Raw genomic sequence first — 16784 nt, forward strand, 5'->3', positions numbered from 1 at the left:
TTGTGAACAACAATTTCAATGTTTTGGGTTGAGTTTTAGCTTAATGTATGAATCCCACGTCCTCGCTGTCACGAAATCTCCATTTTACCGCTTTTGCAATATTGCTGGCATATGTCTCCAGCTGTCTGTTGCTGACATAGAATTGCTTGTGATTATCTGATGCTGAGCTGTTCTGCTCTGGTTTTGTGTTTTTAATCTCTCCAACAATACCTGAACATGCTGTGCAAGATTGTGATTATTGGGGCAGCATACAGTCATCTTTGAAATTTACTGTCCCACGCAGAAAATTGGAGCTCCTTATGATCTTTGTATTTGGGTTGAATGTGAACTAAATTTCTGTCTGATTTCATAATTTAACATTCCAGACTGTTGACTTATTGACTACAACGTTAGCATTTTCCAGATTGGCAGTCAAATTGCCTCGGAGGAGTGTCTTATGTGTATTTATACATCATCCAAAGGTTAAACTATAGAATATATTTTAATTGCCTAGAGATAACTTGGTAAATTATATCACTAGTACCAAAACTTCTAAACTTAAAAGATAAAAGTTATGTACTGAAATCCATGCTTCTCTCCAAGTAAATAAACTACTCAGCGGTACTGATTACTGTCAGTCTTCCACTAATGTTCGTTAAATAGCATCCCAAGTACATAGCTGCCATTTTAGAGGTATTTTTAACACAGAGGCAGTTTTCTTCTTAGCCCTCCTAAGCATGGAGTTTATATTGATCTTGCTATTTCAGCAAGGACCACAATTAAATAAAACCCAAAATACAGAACAATTAAAGTGAGGCATTAATACGTGATTATTGTATTTTTTTTTTCCACTCCCAATTGTCTTAAAATCTGGAGGTGTAAAAAGCCAAAACCCCGAACAAGCTAAAACATGTAATGTGCTGTAAGAGCAGCAAGTATGTTCACTGAGAATATTTTGTCAGAGGAAACATAACCTTGGAGCTATTTGAGGCATTTAAGAGTAAGTCTAATTGTTACTTACACTTCTTACTTCCCACGTCAGCAACACTTTTCTCTCTGGAATACAGACGCCTAAATACGTTACTGAGGAATAACAAGTGTCCCACACATCAGCTGATTTACAGTAACTGCCCATGTATGTGCCATTACAATTGGTAAACATGAGTTAATTCTAAGTAGTTTGCTCTCAGTGGAACAAATATGTTACACTGCAGTAGCTTGGTTACCTGCTGTGCTTCTACCTTTACAAGTGATCAGTAAGAAGTCAAGTGGAATATAATACATTGAGCCTGAGACTAGGACACACATGCATTCCTTTCCTGGGGGGTTTTGACTCAAGGGAATTGTGTGCATCTAGATGAAGAAAAGGATTTTTCCAACTAGAGACAGAGAGTGGGGGTCTGAAGTCCTTCAGCCAGATGGGGAAACCAAAGCCAGGCATCTCACTTGCCAGGCAAAGGCCCCAGAAAGGCCTTTATCAATAAAAGATGGGAGACATCACTGTGGTGTCTGGTCTTGCTAGCTGATTTTCAACAAAATCTCAGCCTGCCTTTTGAAAGGAGGTTTACACATAACCTAACTTCAGGTGAGAATTTCAGGCTGTTAAAGTAAGAAGATGGAGGTATCTTTCAATCTTTGCTCCAGAGGAGAATGGGAGTTACAATGCTCTGTGCTCCACAGTTTCTGTGGACGGGATTTTGGCAGCTTCCACACTGAGCACAGATGGTATTTGAGATCCTGTTCTGAGACAGCCCTGCAGGGTAAGCAATAACTCTGTGGGATTTCTTGGATTATAAAGCTTCATATAGGTATTTTGAGATCCACCCAAGTCCTTTTTGGGTGCAACCTCTCTTTGAGTCCATTTCACAATGTGATGTGTGAGCAAGAATGGTTACTGCCATTGTTCTTATTGATGAGCAGATTGCTTTTTAAAACAAAGGAAAAAAAAACTGTGATAGTGGCCAGGAAGGAATTCAGTGACTTTGGGAAAGACCACGGAAAACCAAGATATTTGTGCCACGCATGGTGTGCAAAATTAGTGAGAAGCCTTTGTGGGGAGTACCTGATCCCAAAGGTATATATAGAAGTCTCAGTGCAATGAAATGTCTCTCTGTCCTCTTTGTTAAATTATAATTGGTGTCCTTGTTAGTAATCACACTATGGGATTAGAGACTGCCTTACCCTGGGAGACTGACTAGGCCTTCCATTGTAGAACATTCTCTTGGAAGAACTGGCTACCCATGGCTTGGATGGGTGTACTGGCTGGAAAAAAAACCAACTGGCTGGATGGCCATGCCCAGAGAGTGGTATTGAATGGAGTTAAATCCAGTTGTCAACCGGTCACAAGGGGTGTTCTCCAGAGCTCAGGACTGGGGCCAGCTCTGTTTAATATCTTTATCAATGATCTGGATGAGGGGATCGAGTGCACCCTCAGTAAGTTTGTAGGTGACACCAAGCTGGGTGGGAACGTTGATCATCTGAAGGATAGGAAGGCTTTGCAGAGGGATCTGGACAGGCAGGATCAATGGGCTGTGGACAATTGTGTAAGGTTCAGCAAGGCACAGTGCCAGGTCCTGCATTTGGGCACAACAACCCCACACAATGCTGCAGGCTTGGGGAAGAGTGGCTGGAAAGCTGCCCGATGGAAGAGGACCTGGGGGTGCTCATTGATGGAGCTGAACATGAATAGCTTGTGCCCAGGCAGCCAAGAAGGCCAGCAGCATCCTGGCCTGTATCAGACATAGTGTGGCCAGCAGGGCCAGGGCAGTGATCATCCCCCTGTACCAGGCACTGGTGAGGCTGCACCTAGAATCCTGTGTTCAGTTCTGGGCCCCTCAGTACAAGAGGGACATTTTGGTGCTGGAGCAGGTCCAGAGTAGGGCAATGAAGCTGGTGAAGGGTCTGGAGCACAAGTCTTATGGGGAAAAGCTGAAAGAACTGGGGTTGTTTAATATGGAGAAAAGGAGGCTGAGGGGAGACCTTCTCACTCTCTACAACTACCTGAAAGAAGGTTGTAGTGAGGTGGGAGTCAGTCTGCTCTCCTACGTAACAAGTGATAGGACAAGAGGCAATAGCCTCAGGTTGTGCCGGATATTAGGAAAAAAGGAAAAAAAATTGCACTGAAAGTGTTGTCAAGCATTGGAACAGGCTGCCCAGAGAGGTGGCTGAGTTGCTGTCCCTGCAGGTATTTAAAAGACATGCAGATGTGGCACTTAGGGACATGGTTTAGTGGTGGACTTGGCAGTGCTGGAGTTAACGGTTGGACTCAATGATCTTAAAGGTTGTTTTATAGACAGTCCCTTCAGGTCAGAGGCAAGGCAGGTAAGGGTGTCTACCAAACTGTCCTTACTTATTAAGAAATGTGTTAATCCATCACTTTTCATAGGTGAAAATTTATCTAAACCATTATTAGCTTACTTCCCAAGCAGTTTACCATTTAAAGCAGTATCTTGAGCTACTGTACTGTGCTGCTTCTGGCTTAGCCCTTAAACAAAATGCAGATATCCTCTGCTCTGTGATCTTTTCTCTCTTGTGTTTTGGATAAAAACTGTAGGTATGCTTATATTTATGTTCACTAAATACTGTGATATATTCTCAGTAGTGCCACCTTTTGCTTGTAATATAATCCCTGTTGTCTCCCCACCTATCTTATCTTTTCTATTTTATTACCTCTTATAGGTACTGGTAAATAAAAAGGGAGCGCATTTTGAAAATATAGGCCATTTGGAATAAATTCTGTGCGTATCATATCAGAGAATTTGAAAGATTATAGAAATATTTACAGCTCCCAAAGAGTCTATCTATATACTAAGATTGAATTTAGGGATGGACATAAGCCCTGTTTACTCAAGCTGTTCTGGAAAGACTGGTTTTGCAATATTTTCTGTCCTCAGAATAGTAAAACTAGTTGTGATGAATATAGCAAAGTCTGTACGCTGCAGTGCCCCAGACAGTTTCTTGTTTTCATTAACATTATTTTTCTATCAGTTTGGACTGTGTAATATCCGCAGATGATGTATGTTCAAAATATTGGATTGCTGTGTTTTTGCATACAAACCTTATAAAGGGAAAGCGATACCAGACTGTGTGTACAAGCATCAAAATTTGATTATATGCAGGATCTAATCTTAATATCACACCATCCTCACTGAAAAGCGTTGCAAGAATATTCCAATTCATATTCTGAATGGTGTATTTCTCTGCAGTCATCCTGCAGAATTCTTACTCCTAGCAGGAGAATATCACTATACTGAACTGAATAAAAATGTATACATTAAATTGCTTATTCAAACGTCCAGCTTTTGATGTTTGTAGATAATTTAAGCAGGAGGCAATGTAACCTGAGCTTTGTCTTATTGATGTGAGAGGCTAATGTGAGTTACAAAGCAGGAAAGAATGAGAAGTTGTATAATATGCTGGAAATGTGAAAATAATGCAGATTTCAGTCATTAGCTTTCACAGCTGTATTTGCATAGAAATATGCTAACGGCTGGATGACATTTCATGCATGAACTTGATAGAGCATCCTTAAACACATTCATGTTAGAAGAGTACTTAAAGGGAACCTCCAACTTGAAAATTCCTGTCTTTGTTTAAAAAAATCCCAAAACTGTAGTTTCCTTAGGGAATTCTAGTACAAGATACTTTTTTCTGAAACAAAGCTTTCTTTGTTATGAGGAATACTGTGACAGCCTATGAAATGCCCTTCTTTCTGATCACACTTTAAAGGAGATCCTGCTTCCCCTGAATGTTAAATATTATTGCACAATAGATGTTGCTCAGCCTTTTGTGGAAAAGGCTAGCAAAGCATGAAGCCCCTTGAGATTTCAAACACCTCTTGTGTTACCAGTTTCCTATGCTATTTTATGTTTTGCGGGAACACTTTCCTTGTAAGTGGGGCAAAGATGAATGCAGATTTTCCATGCTGTGTGAGATAAGAGGAGTTACTCCTCCTTGAAGAACTAGAATTCCTGGTGGAGTCCATCACAGTTATCCCATGGTATGAATTTTTGGGAGTTGGGTGTCAGCAATTCCTTCCAGTTAACCTTTGTTTGTTGTGTGTTATTTTTTAAATTCAGCTACTAGCACATACCAGGTACAACTACAGTTGTAACTCATAAGTTATAAAGATGTTTGGTTTCAGTGAGAGTGGCGAGGTTCACAGAGTACAGGCAGAGTTTTTATATTAGTGAGTACTTGCACTTTCTAGTAGTTTCAGCATTCTATTTGCCAACTGTGAAGAGTTATCTTTTAATTTAAATGTGATTATTATTAACAAGGCATAGCTGAGAAAGGCACTCCTTTGAAATATTCTGAGGATTATTCCTGCTCTGTTATGTCCCATTCACCTTCCACAACAAGATTTTATGTGGTGACATTAGTTGATACTCTTCAGAAGAGCTGCTGGCCCATGTTTGATTGTGACTTTCATTAGAAGTAGAACTCTACCTTCTGAAGTGGTGAGATGTGAGCACTAATTCCTGGGAATGTTTTCTAAAAACTCACTCTGTACTGACATACAGCCAGCCCTGAAAGGGATTTAGGAGTATGACAAGAATATGAATTAAAAAGCACTGGGATGTGAAAACATTATTTCTAAGCAGTTTTCACTTTGTTCTCACACAGTCCCATTCCCGCTGCAAGAACCAGCTCTAGAGTCTGTCCTGCTAAAACCAGTCTTCTGAAGTAGAGTGGGAGTGTGTGTATGTGGAGGTACCATTCTGGAAAAGATCAGCCAGTAGCAGTTAATCTCCTTCTGCGCATATCCTATATTACTTGTGTGAACCTCTCAAGCAGAACAGATCTATGCAGAAAAGGGCTGCAGGATCGTTTTCCCTGTCAGTATGAGATATAAATGCAGTGCTGTGAAGATGTGAGAAGAGAATTCCAAAATGGAAATATTATGAAAAAGAGTCATTAATACTATCTTACTCAGAAGCTCTGTCTAAAGCATAACATAATCATGGGCAGTGTGTAGTAATGATATTTTACACTGAAGCCCAAAGGTTACAAAGACTTTAGTCCTTGCCAAATGAAAGTCACTTTGTCATCTAAGGTACAGAAGGAATCAAATTCTTGCAGCGGTGCAGAATCTATGTATGTAAAGCTACTTTTAAAGTCGTATTAGTAAAATGTCTGTCAAAAGCCAGGAAAAAAAGTCTGGTTTAAAAAAGGAAAGAGAAAATCTCAAATGAAATTTCCAGATAAGACTGAAAACATATACACTGAAGACATCAGTGAATGGTAGTAGCAATAAAGATCATTTGGGCTGCAACAGCAATATCATCTTCAGTGCAGTTCTTGAAGAGAGTGGCAGTGGTACTAGAAGGACATGTTTTAAAGGTAAGTCCACACACGAGTCATCTCAAAGGAAATACCTTTCCTACTTTCCTCATAGGCAAGAAGTTTATAGCATGGAAAGCAGCACACTGCCTGAGTACAGAAGATGGTATTTAGCAAGATTTTGAATGATGTACAGCAGGGTGGGAGCTAAAAGTCACAACGATTTGAGTGTCATTTGCAGCTCTGAGACAACCCAGGTTCTGGCTCCTGCTGAGCAGGGTTAAAGTGGGGAGAATTACTGCTCACACCAAGGCAAAATAGCGCCTACTGGCAGCATCTCCTGATTCCTGTTGACTTTCTGTGGGCACGTTTAACCTGTAATTTGGAAAAGAAAAATACAGTCTGGCACGTATTCTTGAAGGGTTGCCAGTCCCAGATCTATCCATTGCATAGCCTGCCAGAATGGGAAAGATAAGTATCTTACAGACTAGTATCCACAGCAACAGACACTGGAATTTCATCTTTTCAATACATATAAAACCCCAAAGAAAATAATTACTTTCTCATTTTCCAGTTTTGTAATAGTAATAATGACCTTTAGGTCAGGAATTTTCAGCGCTTAATGACTGTCTTGCTTTTTCCTGGGCCTTTGGTTTCTCCAGCCAGTCATTAACACTGAGGAAAGTGTCTTCTCCAGTGGTCACTTTGGCTTAATCATTACCTTTTCATGCTACAGAATATACCAGCTGGGAAATAAGTGTTTCCTATGCCAACGGATCCATAAAATGTTCCTGAGATTTTATTTCGTTGAAAGAATATTCCGTCAGGACATGAGAGTTTAATGTAAAACATGATTAAGTATTATCCTCGGCCCCCGAGAAAGGTTAGATCACTTTCAGGGATTGGGACTGAATATATTTGCAGTGACGCCTTTTCTCTTCTGAGGATGGTCTAAGGCCATTATTTCAAAAGATTAAATCTTAAGAATTTATCTATGCAATCTAGGTTCCCATATTATTCTCTTGGTATCAAAGTCCTATGGAAATAATATATGAGGACAAATATTTTCTTGTCCATTTTCTAGGATCATACAGGAACTGGACTTTTTTTGTTTCAATTGTATATGTAATCATTGTGACACTGAAAGCAGCATGTGGCAACAGTATCTTGAGACTTCAAAATGATTTAAAACCTAAAGGAGAACAACCCTCTGGAACGGCTGCCCTGCTCTGTTTCTCTAGCTAGTAGATCCCCCCCTTCCAAACACCCTCTCTATCTCAAAAAACCTGAAAGCCATATATGACTTTGTTCAGAATAATATTCCCTTATACTCAGAAATTACTTGCTGGCACTTTACCATATGATAAAAAATGAGGCATTACGGAACACAGGTTATGTTTTGACCACCCTATTGATTATATTCTTGGTAAAAATTAACCAAGTTGTGAGTAGATTGCATGTCTGTACATACTTAAAACTTTGAACAGTCTTCAGTTTTTGTGCATTTGAGTTATTCTTTAAGCTTTATGATTTAAATGCCATTGTTAAAATACAGTGTTACCTAAAACAGTTTTAGCTAAAAAAAAAAGGAATATATCTTTCCCTTTGGGGTATATTTAAGCTTGAAAACAATTGTGTAAGAAATGCACTATTTGGAGAATGAATTCGCAAGAAAACAATACTTTTCTAAACTGCATATTGAATGTGTATGGATTCCAGTGTACTATTATTGCCAAGTAGTCAATGTTAGTAGTGAAGCACCTCCACTTGAACTGTGAAAGAAAATGGGAATTTCTTCAACTATAGATTTAATATCAGGAGGGTGCCCCTTGGGAGTCTGGTATTAAAAACAGAAGTCATGTGAGTGATGAGCCTAATTTCAATGTTTTGCTGTGAGATTTAGCACCTGTGTAACTATTACTGGTACTGTTAGCTTTTTGTTTGGTTATCTTTAAGTGAAAATACAGAGTGCATATCAGACCAGCGGGCATCAGCTTTGGCTTTAACACTTTTTTTACTTTTCAAGAAAAATAACAGCAGCAAAATATAGGTAGTGTTCCAAGAAACAGCCACTTGGGAGTCCCACGAGGGCTGGGACTGTGCTTTGTGGTTTCCTGACTCTTAGAGTACACTTTTACTTTTTAAGCTGAGGCTTCATTTGTATTTGGAAGGTATGACAATCTACTTCTCAGCAGGGTTGTGTTGTTTCTAAAAGGCTGGACTTGCTAGAGGATTTAAATCTGGTGAGGATCCAATAATTCCCTTAACGATGAGTTTTAAAATCTACACCTTTAAAATAGCTCTATATCTTTAAACCTCAAGCTAACCTGAGTGTTAAAAACAGCTGGCTAACCTTTAGTAGAAATGGGAAAGGTCCAAAGGAAAGGAGTGACATTTGTGTTTCATTCTGTGCTTAGATGGATCTTTTCCTCAGCTTCGCAGCTAACCAGTGCAGATTATTTATAGGTTATAAAGATAGAAATTAACACCATTCCTTGTAGGCAGAAGAAATATGTATGGATCATTATTTATACTTTAGCATTATAATGCCTTCTGGCTCAACGTGTGTGCTAGGGACCAAGTGTAAACATGCATTTATCATCCTGACCCTTAATCTGTTCCCAAAAATGTCCTTCAGTGGGGAGCTGTGAAACAGCCTTTCTAAAGGATTTGAGACCTTTTTTGCTGATGATACAAAGATCTTTACAGCCCTTGCTGTAATTGAACCTTCAAATGTAAAATGATGCAAATTCCAGTTTAGAGCATTCCTTTTCCAAGAAAAATATAAAACCAAGAACCCAAATACACAAAAAAGCCCCCAAAATTATGACACTTCACATGAAGTCTTTCAGTTTTCTTTTATTTGGGCAAATTACCCAGGGATCTTTGATACCTGAGGAGATCTTTCCCCTTCTATGTCAATGTAATTTTTGAGTCCTCAGCTTCTCTTTGTTTCCCCTGTTATTTCCAGTTTCTCCATTTTTCTGTGTTCCCTTCCCTAGACAGCAGTCTTAGATGCTGCTAATAGAATTCAGCTGCAGAGGAAATACAATCCTGGTAAGAGTCAGTGTACCGAATCCCTCACTAGCCACTGAACTTAGTGGGACAAAATCGTCCTTCACGTAACTTTAACAGTGTCCATGGAGTAATTCCAGCTATCAGTCTGTCCTGTTGTGTTTCTGTAGACCCCTTTACCTTCATTGTAACATGAGGTAGGGAGACAGGAGAGCTACAGCAGCTGTTACTGTTTGATCAGCAACACAATCTTTGCTGGAATTTCCATTTCCCTTGCAGCCTAGCTACTAGGATACATTTGTCACCCATACTTTGTAGCAGACTTATATTTGCGTGTAATTACATACCAGTCTGGCAATACTTTCTTGTTAACATAAAGTACTGCCATTTCCATCCCCAGTCTTAAACTGAACTATTTGCTAAACTCTGTAATTGCTAAAATAATAAAGCTGCCATTATTGTCTGGGAAGTTTACAGCTTGTTACTGGAATACTTAAAATTGGCTAAACTATACCTGTATGTACTCCTTATGTTTTCACGTGTTGCTCAAGAGACAGACAGACGTCTGCTAGGCATAACTGTAAATTTCTGATACTTCACAGCATGACTGCGGTTGGAAGGGACTTCAGGAGGTTATCTTGTCCAGCCCCCTGCTCAAGCAGGGCCACCGGGGGCAGGTTGCCCAGGACCATGTCCAGATGGCTTTTGGTTTTGAGTTGGCTTTGAGTTTCCAAGGATGGAAACTCCACAAGCTCTCTGGGCAACCTGTGCCAGAGCTCAGTCAAAACTTTACTTCAGGTTCTGCAGCTTGAGATCTGTTCCCATGTACCAGGAAGTCTATAAATGATAACTAGGAAAAACAAGTTCAGTGTGGTTAAACTCAATGTAATGGGTACGGATAGTACTGCGAACACTTAGGGACATGCAAAGCAGAAAAGATAATATATTTTGGTTTCTTTCTGTGTTGGCCTTTTGCAAACAAAAACAAACACTGATGATGACCATCACTCTTGCTGTTTGTTACTCATTCTACAATGTTTTCCTTTGCCTTTAAATAGTTCAGCATGTATTATTGTTCTGTTCCTAAGACTGCCTGGGTAAAACAGACCTCAGCACTAGAAACATGAATAAGTTTGCCATGAACCATATGCAATGTTGCCACACTATTCTTTTATCATACAGGAACTCAAAATATTCATACTCAGCACGGTGTCTCCAAAAGCTTGGGAATTTGTGCTAAAAATGGCATGGTCTCTTACCCTAGTTCTTACACACCTGCACAGAATCTCTCAACACTTTGTGCTGGTTGAGGGAGGGAGGGGAAGCTTCATGTTCTTCCGGCAGTCGCCACTGGACATACCGCTGAGTGCAGCTGGTTCTGCGTTGCCCTGAAGACCTTTTGCTAAAACCAGATGTTCAGATTCTGTTCATACTTGGCAGACGAGTGCAGAGTTGTGTGTTGTTTGGCCATGAAGGACCGGGTCTCCTCTCCTCACATGGACACTCTCAGATCCCTCCAACCCTTTCCCTCCATAGAATGGTTTGGGTTGGAGGGTACCTTCAAAGCTCATCTAGTCCAACTCCCCTGCAACGAATGGGGACATCTTCAACTAGATCAGGTTGCCCAGAACCACATCCAGACTGACCCTGAATGTCTCCAGGGATGGCACATCCACCAGGTCTCTGGGCAACCACTTTCAGTATTCTACCACCCCCATTGTAAAGAATTTCTTCCTCACATCCAGCCTGAATCTCCCTCTTGTAGTTTAAAACCATCACTCCTCGTTCTACTGCAACAGGCCCTGCTAAAAAGTCTCTCCCCAACTTTCTTATAGACCCCTTTTAAGTACTGAAAAGCCTCAGTAAGGTCTCCCCAGTCTTCCGTCTCTAGGCTGAACACCCCCAACTCTCTCAGCTGTTCCTCATGAGAGGTTCTTCAGCCCTCTGATACGCTAGCACTGGCGATGCTCGAGCAGAGCTCCCCGTGGTGCATTGCTTCCACAGAACCAGGAGAAGGCCTGTTTCTCTTGAACAGGCATGAGGAATTTTTAACTTGGAGAAAGAGCTTCATGGGACCTTTTCTGGGGATGAGATTGAGCATCAGGGACCAGAGACTATGCACCTCTGTCAGGATCTGTCGGCCCACCCATGCCACGGCCAGGACGGAGGGGTGGGAGCCGTTGCTCCGATACAGGTGCCTGGCGGGTTCCCGCCGACAGCGGCCTGGCCGTACCCCAACAGCCCCTCGCCCACCACGGTGCACACGGGGCAGGTCCGGGCCTGCCGGGCAGCGAGCCCGAGCCCCGCGGAGGGGCCACCGGAAGGGGAGTTTCCTCCTGGGCCCCGGGCGGGCTGGGGCCGGGTCTCCGGGCGGGCGCTGCTCCTCCCGCGGCCCTCCGCCGCCGCCCGCCCCCCGCGGCATCCCGGCTCGCGTCGCTCCGCGTTGGATTGCTCGTGCCTGCCCGGAGCCGCCGGCTGCCCGTGTGTCGGCGCGGCCAGGCGAGCTCAGCCGAGCGCAGAGGCGGATTTTGAGGAACAATACCAGCTTGGGGAGCGCGGGACCGGCGCGGCCGCCCCGCCCGCCCGCCGCACCATGTACGCCTTTGTGCGGTTCCTGGAGGACAACGTCTGCTACGCGCTGCCCGTCTCCTGCGTGCAGGACTTCAGCCCCACGTCCCAGCTCGACTTCGACAACCAGAAGGTCTACACGGTGTACCGCAACCCCGAGGAGGCGGAGGAGGACGACGAGAGCCCCGCAGAGTGGGGTGACCGCCTACTGCTCCACAAGGCCCAGATCCTGGCGCTGGCAGGTGAGGGCGGGCCGGGCCAAGGGGGAAGGAAGGCGTGGGGGGGTGCCGGGGGGGGGGGTGCCGGGCCTGGGGAAGCCCCAAATGCCGACCCCCACCCCGCTGAGGTGGGGGAGCGAGGGAGGGACAACGGGGGAGGGGAGCGGGCGGCATCGCGCCGACACATGCTCAGAGCCCGGGCGGCACATGGCGGGCGGGGGCCGCGGAGGGGCGGGAGATGGGGGGGGGGGGTCCTTCCATCCATCCCCGCAGGGCCCAGGCCTGAGAAGGGGTCGTGGTGTGTTGGGGGGGAGGCAACGCCAACTCTCCCGTGTGGGCTCCGAGGTGTGGTGTTCGTCTGGAGCGGGTTCTGAAATAGCCCCGTGTTGTGCCCATCGCTGCACAGCGGCGGGGTGAAATCACAAACTTCAAACGAGAAAAAAAAAAAAAGTTAAGGTTTTCATAGGCGGTGTATTTATAGTGCATGGAGTCATTTATGTACCTCTGCAGCTTGGCTGCGGGTTGCCAAATTAGAGAGGTACTGGTTTATATCCGCTTTGTTAGTTTAAGTGACTTCACAAATTGGAAGGCAGTAGTGGAACCAGACCTTCAGAAACTACGCTTGTTAAGCTTGGGTTTGCTACATTCGGTTTGTTTCGTGTTTAACTTAGGAATGCCACTGTAGCTAAGAGGACCTGTTAAAGTGTAGATTAAGAAATAAACCCGTATTTTGTCCATTTAACAGTCCTTAGAATTCAGATAGTACTTCTGCTTTGTATGTCCCCAAATCATGACTCTTTGGCAGCATGAAGACTTTCTGTAGTTTCCTTCCAGCCACAGAAACACGCTGCCATAAGCAGAGTTGATGTAGACAAGAAGTTTGATGTTGTTTGTAGCAAATTACTGGCTAGCAGACTTGCCCAGTAGGCTTTTAAAGGATGGCAATGACCATTTGAAATGTCAGTCTGTGTAGCAAAGAGGACATTGGCTCTGTCCTGTCCTGGGGAAATTCATTCTGTCTGTTTCCCCAAATATGGGATGGGCTTAAAAAACTCTGCCCCCACTATTGAGTTTGGAGAAGGCAACACTGAGTTCTGCTCTCTAAACAGAGTAACTTTGTGTTAGTCACGTAAAACTAGTATTAGTTTAATTTTAGTTTTGAGAGCAACAGCCCTTAAACGAGCTCAGCCTGGTGGTGGGCCAGTTGATCCCTGACTCAGACAGTGACTTTTACCATTATCCTGTTCCTAGTTGTATCCATAAATGAATGCCTGGAAAGAACAAGAAACAGGCAAACGTGTATCATTTCCCAGTAAAACAGTACTGATTTCTGAACATTTGCCACTCCAGGTGTTGAGGACAACTAATAAGATAGCCTAGCAGAGAAGTGAATCCTCCTGCTTAGTTTTTGTTGTCCTGTGCCAGCCTGTGTTTTGTCTGCCCTGTTTATAGCAGGGACATACGGGGTTCTGAAGCATTTCTTGGAAGTTACCTATCACTTCCATGGAAGACCGCAGTGTCAACATTCAGGGTTTGCTTCTCAAGGGCATTCATCCCAGTTGAACTTCACCTTCCTCTTTCTCACTTGGGAACTGCAGCAGCAGTATTCTCTCTGTTCATGTACCTCTCAGCATAACTTAAGAGTTATAGTTCAGAGAAATATTTAAGAATAGGTAACTTGCTCACATGCTGAGCCTACCAGGTTGCCTCAGTTTTCCAGCTGAAAGTGCGCCTATTTTGTCAGTTCCCTTGTTGCAGATGGAGTCTGTTTGTACCCAGGAGAAGTGCTCTCCTGTACAGTTTCTTTGTTTCCTCTCTCTTGAACCAGAACAAACCCATATATGCTGTTTCCTCTAGAGAACAAGACTTGTTACCTGTGTTAGTGACTTGCACTAATTGTTCCCCAGAGGTTTTAATTTCTAAAGGAAATTCTCCTGCTGAGCCAGGAACACAGGGAAACATACAGCTATCTCTGTTACATCTGTCACATCTCAATGTATCTGGCTAGATCTATAATCTGCATGCTTGGAAAACTTCTCACCTGAACACCAAATGAATCTTTACTTCTGTGCTTGTTTTCAGCCTGCACCATATAAAGCTACCATAGCTGAATTGCACAGTCTGTTGTATACAAAAGGTTACTTCCTTTTAAAGTTGTCACTTTCTTCCCAAAGTTTTCATGTTGGTGTTTGTTTTTATTATGGTTAAAGCCATGTGAGAAAAGTTGATCTTACATGAAGACATCTTAGCACAATTTTCAGTTTATAGTGACCAACCTGTTATTACAGATTATGACAACTTTTCATGGCAAACATTACAAGTCTGATATTATGCAAACGGCTTATTCAGTTAAAAAAGTAATTTTACAAGTCTACAGTAATGTTTCACATACTAGTATAGAACTTTGCATTCTAAAGGATTCCAGCCTGCCTTATTAAGGTAAATAGTGTTTATAAAATTGCTTTTATATGTAAAATATACCTAGTTGATTTTGAATTTATTGAAAGGAATCCTTACCTGAACAAATTAGCACATCAGTGACTTCAAGGATTTACTGCTTTGGTCCAAGGTTTCCCCATTAGGAACAGGATCAAAGCCATGGTACAGTTATTAACTTAAACAAACAATAAAAGAGAATAAAAGGGGGAAGTGTAATTCTTTTTTTCGAGCCTGAACAGTATCCTGTTATGGTTTGAGTGGTGACCAGTTTTCTTACACTGACTTAACAGGGCTGCTCAAGTAAGCAAAGTTGTACCTATTTATATATATATTTATATGTTCATGATTAAACATTTCCCATGCAGTGGGGGTTAACTGCAGTCTGAGAAATAGGTCCAGTTGGTTTTCCTTTCTGGTGACCTAAAATGAAGGAGTAGAGGAGGAACAGAGATACAAGACCTGTATTAGAGTCATGATTTTTTTCTTTTGAAGAGGGTTTTCCTTTTCTCTGTTTAAGGAAATTCAGTCACTTTTCAAACTTTTACCCATGTAAAGTAAGAGTTCTCACAGGGGTAAGTACATGTTTATGCCCATAGTATAAAGTTTTATTGGAGCATTGGTTGTGTAAAGAGTTCACGAAACAATTGGCAATTGTCCTTGTTTCAGAGAGTCTAGAAGCAATTCTTTGATCCTTTGTGATGAGGTTGGATAGTTGTAAGCCTGTACACCTGTGAGGAATATTATAGTGGCTGCAGAGGGAGAGCGCACTGCTGTAAAGGTATCACAAATAGAACAAAAGGAAGTGTGGTGAGCCTGCTCAGAGCAGAGCATTAAGTAATTGTGATAGACTTGAGAAATACTGTCTTCTTTGAAAAACTGCAGTAAGATGTAATATGTAGTAGTGTTACAGCAGAGTGATAGATGAACTCTGAGTGGCTGCACACCTTTCCTGTGTCTATGAGTGCATGGTTGGGAACTGCTGGTGGTGGTATGTGTCTGTCTGGGAGCCTTCAGCTTTTTCAAAAGTTAGCCAAAGACCAGAAAGGCTGACCCCCAACTAAGACAGCTCTAGACCTTTGAGCCATAGAAAGCATATTAAAATGAATGGTTTGTGCCATAACAAGTTAAGCATTTGTTTAACAGGCAACTGATGTTATGTAGTAATAAACGAATTATTTTATTTACCTCTTGAATGGAAAATGTAGCTCAGCAGACTAGAGTTTCCCTATATAGCTGTTTTTGAGGTGGCATGTTAAGCGGTCTGTCTTGCTGAGAATACAGAAATAACAGACAGCTTTTCAGGAAGTCTGAGTCTTTCTGATCACCTGCACCCTTCTTGTTTTCTGTCCTCTCCTCAAATGCTGAAACACCGTTTTTCTGATCCCTCTCTTGAAATATGTGTGCCCCTTGCAATTTTTGCACACTTGTCCAGTACAGTCACTAGCAGAATTTTGTCTATAAGCATATGTACCTTGTGGTTCTTAGATTACCTTGTTAGAGCTTTTTTTTTTGTTTTGGAAAAGTGCTGAGCATTAGGTGGAATTAACTCGGGTTCAGGGACTTTTTAAAGTTCACTCCTTTGGGCTATCTGTATTAAGGTAATAGGGACAATCTTCTAACTGGAGGCATTCTTTACTGACTACAGTAAATAATTGCTTTCTTTAGCTGCTGCCCTTAACATTTACCACCCACACAATCATAACAAACACATCCCCATCACATTTTCACAGTAATTCCCCAGCTGCCACTGCAGACGTGTTAATACCTGTGTGCATCTGTATTCTTTCTTGTCCCTTTATAAAATGTTATGGTCCACTTCTTACTAAAATAGGTAAAGTGATTTTTAAAATCTTTAAAAGCCTGTGAAGCTCATGGCAAGGTACTTTGCTGTGTAGCTCAGAAAAATGTAAAACCTTTTTTCTCAGAACAACTTTAAATTAATGATTTTAGGACTTGAAGTTTGAGTAAGGCTGAGGGTCGTACACACTAAGAACTTGAAGCAGGTTTCTTCCGGGTGGGTAGCTAATGGAAGTCAAGTGCTAGAAATGGTGAAAATTTACAAGATGAGATCTTTGATTATTATTTTGTACACCAAATTTAGGCCAGGGAGTGGTCTTGATATGTAACTGACAGCACTTTTATTGCTGTTCCTATAGCCTTGTGCTTACATGCGTGGGGTTTTTTTCTTCCTTGTGCTTTTCAGACAGCTTGGGGACTTGGAGAATGTAGAGCAGTTCATAGCTGTGGCCATGTGTACCTGTGCTCCATCCTGTGTTCATACAA

At 42.2% G+C, this 16784-nt stretch overlaps 1 protein-coding gene across 9 annotated transcripts in view; it reads left to right on the forward strand.

Annotated features, from left to right (window-relative positions):
* LOC133268341 (BEN domain-containing protein 5) overlaps positions 1-16784 on the forward strand; it is a 951280-nt gene that overhangs the window by 560164 nt on the left and 374332 nt on the right. The window contains exon 1 of one of the 9 annotated variants that reach the window (XM_061451282.1): positions 11624-12086. The exons of 7 other annotated variants lie outside the window; for them this stretch is intronic. In XM_061451282.1, coding sequence (XP_061307266.1) covers positions 11870-12086 — 217 coding nt within the window. In that variant the 5' untranslated portion in view covers positions 11624-11869. Of the gene's footprint in view, positions 1-11623; positions 12087-16784 lie in introns of those variants that run through there. One more of the 9 variants, XM_061451283.1, reaches the window with a different exon arrangement.

Source organism: Pezoporus flaviventris, unplaced genomic scaffold, assembly GCF_033815535.1.
Source record: "Pezoporus flaviventris isolate CSIRO_AGI_PZ_B2104156 unplaced genomic scaffold, CSIRO_AGI_Pfla_v1 ptg000013l, whole genome shotgun sequence".
Classification (NCBI taxonomy): Eukaryota; Metazoa; Chordata; class Aves; order Psittaciformes; family Psittacidae; genus Pezoporus; species Pezoporus flaviventris.